This window comes from Danio rerio, chromosome 7, assembly GCF_052040795.2.
Source record: "Danio rerio strain M-AB ecotype USA chromosome 7, GRCz13ab, whole genome shotgun sequence".
NCBI classification, from domain to species: domain Eukaryota; kingdom Metazoa; phylum Chordata; class Actinopteri; order Cypriniformes; family Danionidae; genus Danio; species Danio rerio.
The window spans coordinates 64657796-64669879 of record NC_141027.1 but is presented as its reverse complement, the minus strand read 5'-3'; the positions used below and the strand labels follow the sequence as shown (position 1 = coordinate 64669879).

The following is a 12084-nucleotide window of genomic DNA, read 5'->3' as shown; positions in this document are numbered from 1 at the left end:
TAAACGTGTCTCTTTTTTATGTAATGCACTTCTATTAGGAACTATGACACTTGGTTGATGAGGTGTGCGTTTCTGAAAACCATCGTTAGCCAACTAAGGTCCTAGGTTCTGTCAAACATACAAGCATAGTTTGTTGATTTGGCGTTTCCCAAATCTGTCGTTCCAACGAACATTCGCAAACTGCGTCATAAACTTGTACGCTTGCAACTACACATGTAGAGCTGTAGTTAAAAGCATAGCTCCTGGTTGTGTTCTATTCCCAGTGCAAATATAAATACCCCTTTATTAACCATAGGCCGTTAAACTAAAAACGGTTGGATGTGATGACGTCGGTATTATGCAAATTGACATCTGAAGTAATCTAGCAACACTTAGTGACTTTTTGGGTAGAACTTAGCGCCTTTTCATTGAAAATAGTTGGCAACACTGCATATCAAAAGTTGACTGTTCTGTAGAATGACTGATCGATCTAAAGTGTATTAATACATAACAAGGCACAAATAGCTCATGAACAACAAAATAGTAATCTTAATTTATTTTTTATTTTTTAATTGTTATAGCAAATTGATTGAAATAAATAAAACACCAGATTAAAGAAGCACCACCTTCCATGCTTATCCTTGACTAATCTTCTTATCTGTTGCATTATCATATTTTTTCTTGTTCTGACCACATGTGCAAGCAATATAATATTTAAAAAGAAATAATATTTAATAACCTTAAAATGGTCAAAAAAGTAGATAACATCGTTGACAAAAAAATGATAGGTTATCCTTAAATTACTGCACAAAAATATTCTAAAAATCATTAATCTGCCGTTTATGTGTTTTCATAAAGTAAAAAAGTTTAAATGTTGGGGAAAAAAAGATTTTAGACATCTTTCCATACCAAAAGTTGACTTTTCTATAAAATGACCTTTTGAAAAGGGTATTAATACATAACAAGGCACAAATGAACAAGAAAATACTAATCTTAAATAAGCCATACCTCAGAATGACACAGTTTGTGTCACTTGCATCCACCACCAGGACAGAAGGATACTCCACTCTAGGAATGACCAGAGGAGGAACAGTCTGGCTGCTCAAACGTCGCTCTAATTTCATCTCTTGACTAGCCAAACCTGACTGGTTCCGGTTCTCGTCCTCCACTACTTTTGCATACAGAATTGCTCTTTTGGGGTTGTCTGGCACGGGGTAGTCAATCGTGCATATATCTGAAAGCAGGGTGAGCTGGTCCAGCACAAACTCTGGTAGTTTACATTTATATGTGTCCTGATACAATTTAGGCAGAGCATGGGCCCACAAACCACTGCTGTATTTCAAGAGCAGCTCTCCAAGCTTCTGCTTGAGGTCCGGTGATAGAGTCTTGGGGGACTCCGGTGTGTTTGATTTGGCGGTAAGAGATGGTCTTTGAGTCTGAGGTTTTTTGTGATGAGATGGGGATCTGTCGTGAGTGGGAGTTGGGGTGATCTGGCTGGTTTCTTTAGCAGGGTATAGCAACAATTCTTGAGGCTTGCTGCTGCATGGTTTTTCAACCTATAAACCAAGAAACAACACAAAATTCTCAACACAAGCACTAACTTCTCAGACATAATTTATTATATATATTTTTTTTACTTTCTAATGCCAGTTGAGATTTTTAAGCCAAAATAGTCAATTTAAGTAAATTTTCCTAGTAATAAACAGATAAAGTAGTATAGAGATGATGATGCTACACACAGCTCGGAATACAGTAAAATAAATGCATGTGCTTTTCAGTTACCGGGTTTGGATTTCTGTCTTTAAAATTTGTTTTATTATTTATTTATTTAAAGGGTACCTATGATGAAATCATCTTTTGTAAGCTGTTTGGACAGAACTGTGTGTAGGTATAGTGTGTCCACAGTCATACTGTAATGATAGAAACACAATAAGTCTTTTTTATTTTTTTACTGACATTAAAACAACCTGATGTAGGAGTGTGGTTTTCCCCGCTTACTGAATTGATTGACAGACACCATGTCCCCATAATAACGTGAACACGCATGCACACAAAAGTTTTTGCAAAGAAACTGGGATTAAAATATCTGTTTCAACTCTCGGTGATCAGCTGCACATCAATATTTAATTTTATAAGTTTAAAACTGTAATAAAGAGTAAAATTTCTATGCAATTCTTAACAGCCATGATCACCACACCTTGTGTCAGTAAACAGTTGTGTGTCTGTACTGCAAACAGCATTAGTGTGAGACTCATCATTTCAGAAAGGCTTGAATAAACTCCACCACAAATACATTAAATAAACTTACTTGGTGTTTTTGACTAATTGAGCTGTATTTCAGCTTTATCCGAGTCTCTCTATCACTGACTGCTGTTTATCTAACTTAATGCATGAGAAGCAGACAAGCACGTGGGAACGGTGGGCAGGGAGAATCAGCTCATTTGCATTTAAAGCCACATGCTACAAAAACAGCCACGTTGACCTCAGAGACCAAAATAGGAAGATTCAGAAGGCTATAATAAATAATCTAATGGGTATTTTGAGCTGAAACTTTACAGACACATTCTGGAGACTCCAAAGGCTTATCTTACATCTTGTAAAAGGGGTAAAATAGGTGATCAATTGTATTATTTTATTGTCAGAATGGAAATGAAGATTATGGTATAACAACGTTCTTCTAATTGACATATTTTGGTGAGGAGCAATATCATGCTAAGATGAAACGCATTAATTGTGTCTCCTATTTACGTAATGCTTTTTCATTAGGAATTATGACACGTGGTTGGGTTGACATGAACTGCTCCAGGATTTATTTTAAACCAGTTGTTTAAGCATGATTGTCATGTTCATATATGCCTAAACAATGTGCCAGGTTCTAAAACAAATGAGCTTGTGAAGATTATTTTGAGTCTGAAACAATTTGGTTCATATCAACTAAAGATTCTTGTGACTTGATCCTGTTATTGCCATGATTAAAAGATTAGTTCAGCCCAAAATGGCCAAAATGAAAATTCTATTATTAATTTATCACTCTTGTCGTTACAACCCTCGAGACCTTCGCTTATCTTGAAAACACAAATTAATACATTTTAGATTAAGTTCAAGAGCTCTCTCAATCTCTATAGACAGCAATGGTCCAGAAAAATTTAAAGTCCAAAAAAAGCAACTAAAACATTGTGAGAATATGACGTGACATTAATTGTAATCATACAAAGTTCCAATAACAATTTTTGTGCAATAAAAAACATTTTAAAAAATATTTTATTTTGCCTGTATCATCTCTTCCAAATCAGGTCAGGGTGCAATTGTATGATCAATACAATGTATTTCGATAAGAATCTGCAGTGCAGCATGCAATCATAATATGTTTATCATGATCTGACATGACAATCATAGACAAACTTTTTCAGACCTAGCTTTTAACTTTTTTAGCTCACAAATTTACTCACAGAGATTCGTATGATTACAGTCAAGAATGAATGAATGTTTCAGAGGGTTAAAACAATGGTGGGATGAGGGGGAGTTATTATAAACAGTATAAATAGTAAATAATTTTTGGGTCAAATAATTCTTTAACAAATAATGGTAATAATAAATGTGCCCTAATGGCATCAGGCAGACTTGGGTTAATCAGGCCATATCTTGAAACTTACAGTACAGATGTGAGTCCAGTTTTCCAGCTCTTTTAGGGCTTCACTGGGCAGGTCTTGTTTATAATGCTCTCGATACAGCTGAGGCAGCTTGGATACCCAGAGGCCATTGCTATGCTTGTTAAGAACCTCTTGAAGACGGGACTGCACCAGCTTGGGACTGTAAGGCGCAGAATGAGGCAGTCTGGGTTTTGGTGGAGTTGTGTTTTCATTCAGGTTTGAAGGAACTGGAAATAGTGACATGCAGTTTAGGAAGAATTCTGCTCTGACAAACCATAAGCTTATACAACCATAAACAGAAGATTGATGTCTAAAGTGAATAAAGACTTTAAATTCATCTATCCTTTTCTACACACACTGTAAAAAATGCTGGGTTAGACAATCCGTTTGTGTTGGTACAACATGAAGGAATTAGTTCATTAGTTTTTACTAATTTAATTGGATTGAACAAAACTCAAGAACTGTGTTGTTTCAGCTCAAATAAAATAAGTAGTTTTAACAAACAGCAAACATTTTTTGTTTGAGTGCATAAAATGAGCAGTTCACCAAAAAATGACAAGTGAGTCATGAATAATTATACTTCACTGCAAAGGTTCTAAGGGGTTCTAAGCAGTGGACTTTGCTGTAAATGGTAGAGTACCACTTTGTTTTTTGTTTTGTTTTGTTTTTTTGCATTCCAATTTGCTCAAATAAAAAAAATATATATAAACACCACGAAAGTGCTATCATGAATTCAGAAAAAGTAAACAATTGTGTAAGACTGTTAATGACAGCCAGAAGACAGAACAATATCAAAACTACTGTCCTGTTCATAGAAGCTGCATTAGAAACATCTTGGATAAGCATTAACTAGTTGCATTTATAAAGTATAGCTTTATAAATACAAACATTTAAAATAAATATCTAAAGAAGCTGATGAACTGTTAAATGCAGTCATCACTATCGTCTGAAAGGGTCTATAAATAAGACCTCCCACTGCTGGTAAGACCTATTGCTTTAAAGACCCCATATTATGGGTTTTTGACCTTCCATGCAGTGTGTAACACAGCTCAAAGTGAACGGAAACATCCAGCTCAGGTTTAAATCTGAAAGTGCACCATGTTTAAAAATATCGATTCTTTGAAGAAATAGTCGACTCAGAATCTAATAAATGAATCGAGTTGATGAATTTTGATCTATGGTAATATGGTATGCCAGATCCAGTAAAACATGAACCCTTCAGACACTAGTGGAGCGCGAAGGATCGAGGGACTGATTATGACACAAAGATGAAAATCACTGACAGATGGAGATTTGGCTGTGGGAAATAAATGGCTAAAGTTAATTTTCACAACAATACCACAGTATAGCCAACCTAGTGGTGCGTTCCTGCCGTTTTTCTGATTTTTAATACAATAACTGATGCTGCAATATGGGATACACTGACTATTAAAGGAACGAGCAGCAGAGACTATTATGTACTGTATGAGACTTTGTCAGACTTTGACAGGGACTTTGTCAGTTTTTTACAGTTCATATGGTTTGTTTTTCCTCTGAATCATAACATGTAAGTGTGATTAAAATTGTTGCCTTGTTTTCTGTAGTTTGCAAAATATGTATTTGATTGTGTGTTTATTCATTCATTCATTTTCTGTTTGGCTTAGTCCCTTTATTAATCTGAGGTTGCCACAACGGAATAACCGCCAACTTATCCAGATTGTTTTATGCAGTGGATGCAAACTCCATACAGAAATCCCAACTGACCCAGCTGAGGCTCGAACCTTCTTGCTGTGAGGTGAGAGCATTACCTACTGTGCCATTTTGCACCAGATTGCACACCACACATCACCTGATTGTTGGAGAGGAGAGAGAGTGATGAAACCAATTGTGATATGGGAATGGTTAGGAGGCCATGATGGACATAGGCCAGTGGGCAAATTTGGCCAGGATGCCAGGGTTAAACTCTTTTTCGAAGGACATCCTGGGATTTTTAATGACCACAGAGAGTCAGGACCTTGGTTTAACTTCTCAATCGAAAGACGGTGCTCACTGAGCAGTATAGTGTCCCCGTCACTATACTGGGGCATTAGGAACCACACAGACTGCAGGTTTAGCACCCCCTGCTGGCCTCACTAACACCACTTTCAGCAGCAACCTAGCTTTCCCATTTGGTCTCCCATTCAGGTACTGACTGGGCGCAACCCATGCTTAGCTTCAGTGGGTGACCATGTGAGAGTTGCAGAGAGTTAGCTGCCGGCTATAACTGCCTGCTATTCACATCAATGTGTCCAAAACCACGTTGAAAATGCGATGTGTGCTTCTTCATTTACTGATTTAAATAAGTTTTTGAACATCCTCTGCTGTTTGTCTTTGCTATGGCCACCATCCGCTGTTCCTCACATGTGCGGCTCGGTCACTTTTCAAAACTTTTGCCACTGTGTGGATTAATACGGAATGTGTGTTGTTATTATATGGGTTAGGGTCTAAAGTAGAGTAATATGCTGCATTGCTTTCTTTTATTCCTGCATTGGGCTCTCACGTACACTGCTACTTCATAACCGTGGTGGGTATCACTCTCTGTCTTGCACTGAATATACCCAGCAGACACATAACATAATAAGAAATTAATATGTAGTTAGATTCAGGTCATGATGTCAGGTGACCAAAATTCAATGTCTAGCCAGCGTCTAAGGACGTTATTTTGATATCAAATAACAACGTCTAATTAAGCTGATATTATAGTTGATTTTAGGTTGTGTAGGAAAGTGACAAAAATCCAACATCTGATAGATGTCATAGTGGTAACGTCCACATAATGTCAAGGTGTAACATGATTTGATGTTGATATTTGTTTGAATTTAGGTTGACTTTAGGTTGGAGAATGCATATTGACGTTGACGTTGACGAGTCCAATGTCCCAACGATGTTGGGGTACGTTGGGATACAAAGTCAATATGATGTCATGTTGACATCCTGTACTTGGAGGGCAGTCAACCAATCACAACAGACTGGGTCATCGAACCAATCAGCACAGATTAACATCCACACAAAGGAGGGGTTTGGGAACAAATGAATTGCTGAATAAATCATATGAGAGTCGCTGGGATAATTAGGTAAAAATACAAACATATTATAAGACAATGAAAGTATTTTCTGACATTACATGCATATAAACCTGTTGTTGCAGGTCCCAAAACCAAAATATGATCTTTTATTAGATTCAACTTTATTGTCATTACACATGTACAACTACAATGCAACGAAATGCAGTTAAGGTCTAACCAGCAGTGCAATAGCAGCAAGTGCAGGATACAGGAATAAGTTAGAAAGTGCAGTTATAGAAAAACTATAGTGATATTTACAGATGGATGTACTATGAACATTATATACAGGTTGAATTAGCTATGAAGAGAGATTTTAAATGTGCAAATGTTAAACAGTGCAGTAATTGTGAGGAGTATAAGTTAGAGGAGAATTATGATGCAGGTTGTAATGCATAAACGGGTTCTTTAAGATATAGCTCACAGGCATGTAAATGCTAGAGATGCCTCTGTAAAACTGCAGGAATTTTTTATAGCCTGCTTGTGACAGAAGATGACTGTTCCCTTTCATCCTTAATGAACATCCCATGCCTGGAATGTTTTCTAGCACAGGAAGTGAAGTTGCTATGGGCTCCAGGATGACTATAACCTTTAAAGTAGCTTCTTGTGGAGAAGAATGTTTAGATGCTCTGCATATTTGCCACTATTCCACAAAGATTAAGCTCACCATTAATATGCTGTGGGTTTCTGAGAATATGAGCGTGGACTTCTTTCTGAAATCTGGAGGGAAGGGTCATCCTTTTCTCTGGTCTAAAACAAACAAACAAACAAACAAAAAAAAAAGTTATTCTTTAAATAAAATACTGTAAGATTAAAACTTGGTACCTCACGATTTAAATAGCTGGAGTATTATAAGCAGTATTATAAATCAGCCAATGCTCTTTACAAAACAACAAGCTCAGACACAAAAAAGTTCTCAGTTTGGTCTGATATTATTTTTACTGAGAGGGCTAAATCCTATTATAATGTATTATAATGAACAGTGCTGTTTTTTTGTTCCTTTGTCAAATTTCGCATTTGAACAAATTAAGCCAACTGTTGGTTCATTTTCATCCACTCAGGGGTGATTTTGATCATTTAACTTTCTGTGTTTCAGCCAAAAGAGTGATTGTTGGTGATACATCTTATCTTGACACACATTTTGGGAAAATGCTTTGAACAAAAAATAAAATAAATAAATAAATAAATAAATAAATAAATAAATAAATAAATAAATAAATAAATAAATAAATAAAACACTCTGGGTAAATGTCCTAGCCTTTTGTTATGCTTGGGATGAAAACATCCACTGAATTAAACTGCTGTAAAAATCCATCAGATAAATATATATATTTTTTTTTTGCCTAAATCTGTTAACCAACCTCAGTTCTGATCAAAAACTACTAAATTGCTTAGAAAATTACAGGATTTTAACTCTTTAATTGCCAAATTCACTGGACTGGATTTATTTTACCTTTTATCAAAGTCTTGGACATGTGAAACAACATTGCCTTTTATGCATTGTTTTTGATTGATTTTTCTATCTCTAATTTACTGTTGGTGGCTGCTTTTGCCCCATTGATTTTCATTAAAACCACATTTTTAGATTGCAAACCCATTGACACCATAATCATGCATTTTTGATTGTTGGTGGATTTCCCTGTTGGGAAGAGGTAAAATTGGTCATTTTTATTGTTGATCATCAGTTGGCACCATTAACCCTTTAGATAGGCCTTTGCAAAAAAGCTTAGTTTCTGGATTTTATGTAAAGTATAAAAGCAAATTAAAGTGTGTGTGCGTGTGTGTGTGCTCTCAGATTTTCATGGAGTAAACAAAAACAAAGACTGTGTATTTACGCACCATCAAATGTGCTTATAATGGAAGTCAAGGGAGCAAAAACAGACACCAACAATAAATTAGGGAGAAAATGAGATTCTAACAAAGCATCAAAGCCAATGTTGTTACTAATCGTTCACATGTCTAAGACTGTGATAAAAAGTAAAAAGTCACAATTACTTTTTATATTAAAAATAAGTCATTTTCACATCAAATCAGTGACATCATTTGAGAACATGGCAATTAAACACTTAAAATCCTGTAATTATCTTAACAATCAGGATGTAGGTTGATTTACAGATTTATGCAAAAAAAAATAAAAATAAAAATAAATTTTGAAAAATTGAAAAATTAAATAATAATTTAATAATAATAATTTAGTTTAATCTAGTGGATGTTAAATAATAAAATGGTAGTACATTTAAACAGTGCACAAGGGTTAAGGTCAGTATTAAATTCACAAAAACAAATTTTGAGATTATGTTGTAGATATGTTTTCATGAATAATATATCCATCCATCCATCTATCTATCTATCTATCTATCTATCTATCTATCTATCTATCTATCTATCTATCTATCTATCTATCTATCTATCTATCTATCTATCTATCTATCTATCTATCTATCTATCTCATCATCCATCTAAATGTCTTACATTTTGAACTCAATCTTCCCATGAAAACACTAATTTCTCTTTCCCCACTTCTGCAAACTTGTACCACTCAACAATCAACCTCAAGACTGAATTCATTTCCTAGACCTTAAATCCCAAAAATTCAATCAACAGTCAATAGAAAGAACCTACAGTTGAAATTGGATTTATTAACCCTCCTGAATTATAAGCCCCTCTGTATACTTTTCCCCCAATTTTTGTTTAAAGGAGAGAAGATCTTTTCAACACATTTCTAAACATAATAGTTTGAATAAATCATTTCTATTGACTGATTTATTTTATCTTTGCCATTATGACAGTAAATATTATTTGACTAGATATTTTTAATACACTTTTATACAGCTTAAAGTGACATTTAAAGGCTTAACAAGGTTAATTAGGTTAACTAGGCAGGTTAGGGTAATTAGGCAATTCATTGGATAACAGTGGAAATAATTTTGACTTCTACTGTATTTTTTTTAACTGTATTTTTTGTCAGTACAACAAAATACAATTTTTTAACACACATAATAAAATTATGAGACATTAAAATATTGATGAAAAATAGGATTAGGCTTCAGAAATAATACTATTATAGCTACAAATTTACTCCTTAATACTCCAGCAAAGCATACTCCTGTGCAGCTCTACTGCAAAACAGCTAGGTGGAGTTTTCAGACACTAAACGACCAGCAAATGCAATGCTGATGTTAAGGGCAAAAGCAGATGTTTTAGATGTTTTCAGAGGGTTGGATGTCTTATTGCATATGATTCTAGGTGTCAGATGACCCAAACGCCCCCTACGCCCTGTGCCAAAGGGAAAGTGCTGATTCATTGTGGACTGGTTTAGAATGGCTAATCTGTGAGAGAATGGAGGGAGGATTAACAAACTCCTGTACACCCGCTTAACTCTGCCACCCTCCGTACCCTCGCAGCCATTGTGTGTGTGCCACAGTAAGCGATACAGAACACAATTCTAAAGAGTGAGGTCAGTTGTTTGCTCTCAGTGGGTTTTGGCTAGAGAGATGTGACACACACACAAACACAGAGATACAGAGAGTGCAGACTGCATTCGATTGCTGAATAAGCACTGGGTTCAGACAACACAGCTAAAATACACTCTGTTTTTGCCAATCAAATCAGACACTATCAACAGCTAGGGACATGTGGTTACGAAACTGGAAAATTAAGTATCTGTGAAGAAAAAAAGAGCTTGACATTTCTGTTCTCATTAGGACTTGATTTGTATTCTCAGCTACTTGCTTGGCAAAATGCTGCACACTCAGTGGGTGCATTCACTTGAAAGATGGATGTTAGAAAGAAAGAATCTGCTGTTTATTTATGTGTGGTTGTTTTTAATATTTAAACGTGACATTGGACGACAAAACTAGTCATAAGTGTCAATTTTAATATCAAAAATAAATATCTATATTTGATCTTAATTATATCAAATGTGAATAAATAGGCTTTGCATTGGTGTATGATCTTTAAGAATACACTGTAAAAACTGATTACTTAAAAATTGAGAAAACTCATTGCCTTAAATACAAGTCAACTCTTTTTTTAATGTAAGCATTTCTATTTTAACTGTTAAGTTTACTTAACTTAATCTTTATAATTATGTACATTCATTTACTTAAAAGGCAGCTATTTTACCCCTTTTTCAAGATTTAAGATCAGTCTTTTGTGTCTCCAGAATGTGTCTGTATAGTTTAAGCTCTAAACACTCATCTGATTATTTATCAGAGCTTTCAGATTATTAGATTTGCTGCTCTGAACACAATGTAGCTGTTTTTGTTGCCTGTGCTAGTTCTCTCCGCCCACCGTTCCCACATGCCCATCAGAGTGTGTCTCAATCTCCCCCTCGGCTGCGTCAGATAAACAACACAGTGACAGACATGAAGGAGGAAGATCTCACGTAACGCTTGTGAGAAATACTACAGCCAAAACTTTTCCAATTATTTGTTGCATTTGTTGTAGAGTTAAGTCAAGCCTTTCTGCAACGATGAGTCACACACAATGTCCTTACAAAATTCATGCTCACACATACACACAGTGTGAGTGTTTACCTCGACACTGTTTTTGCACAGCAGATGTGAAAGGATTTACTCAATATCCACTGCTGTATGGATATATGTTATGTTGATGAACAAAATAAATTCATGGGATTGAATCGTCTTTTTTATAATTGTTCTGACCTGCGGCTGTGGTGATATAGTAAAGATAATAAAATCACTGTAATTTATTAAAAACATGCACCGTTTTAAAAATGCTTTAAAGTTGATCACATTTGATGATGATTGATGATCACAGAGCGCTGAATAGATCTTTTAATCCCAGCTGCTTTTGCGCACATCCAGTCATTTTGATATGATTGTACGCATTACTATGGAGACATGTTCATACGTGGCTGTCGATCAAATCAGTGGCAGAGGAAACCACACTATGTCACATAGCTGTGGGCCTCAAAATGAGAGGAATTTGGATCTTATTTTAACGTTAGGAAATTTGAAAATATATACTTATTTTTATAAAACCCCAATATGACTGTGGACACACTATACCTACACACAGTTCGGTCCGAACAGCTTACAAAAGATGATTTTCAACATAGGTGGCCTTTGATAATTAGAAGGTAATACGTTTATTCACTTTTTCATCTAATCACTTTTTATCATACATGCATGGCAAAGATACAATAATGAAAAAATCTTAAATCTGAGGGTTTAAAAATATTAAATACAGAGAAAATATTCTTTGAAATGTCTAAATTATGTTAAAGCACATTAGTATAAAGCACATTACTAATAAAAAAATGAGAGTTGGTTTGTTTACTGCAGGACGTTTACTAAATTTCGTGGATTGTGAGCTGTACTCATAAATGGCTCATACAATGTATGTTGGCT

The 12084-nt window shown here is 35.2% G+C and overlaps 1 protein-coding gene across 6 annotated transcripts in view; it reads right to left on the bottom strand.

Moving 5' to 3' along the window:
* Positions 1-12084, bottom strand: part of tdrd7b (tudor domain containing 7 b) — a 59729-nt gene that overhangs the window by 25168 nt on the left and 22477 nt on the right. For all 6 annotated transcript variants that reach the window (XR_015494477.1, XR_015494478.1, NM_001353929.1 and 3 more), the window contains 3 exon segments: positions 7377-7459; positions 3633-3856; positions 988-1535 (listed from right to left, as the gene is read on the bottom strand). Coding sequence is in view for 4 of the 6 variants with exons in the window: in NM_001353929.1 (NP_001340858.1) it covers positions 988-1535; positions 3633-3856; positions 7377-7459 (855 nt within the window). In the remaining 2 variants the exon portion in view is untranslated.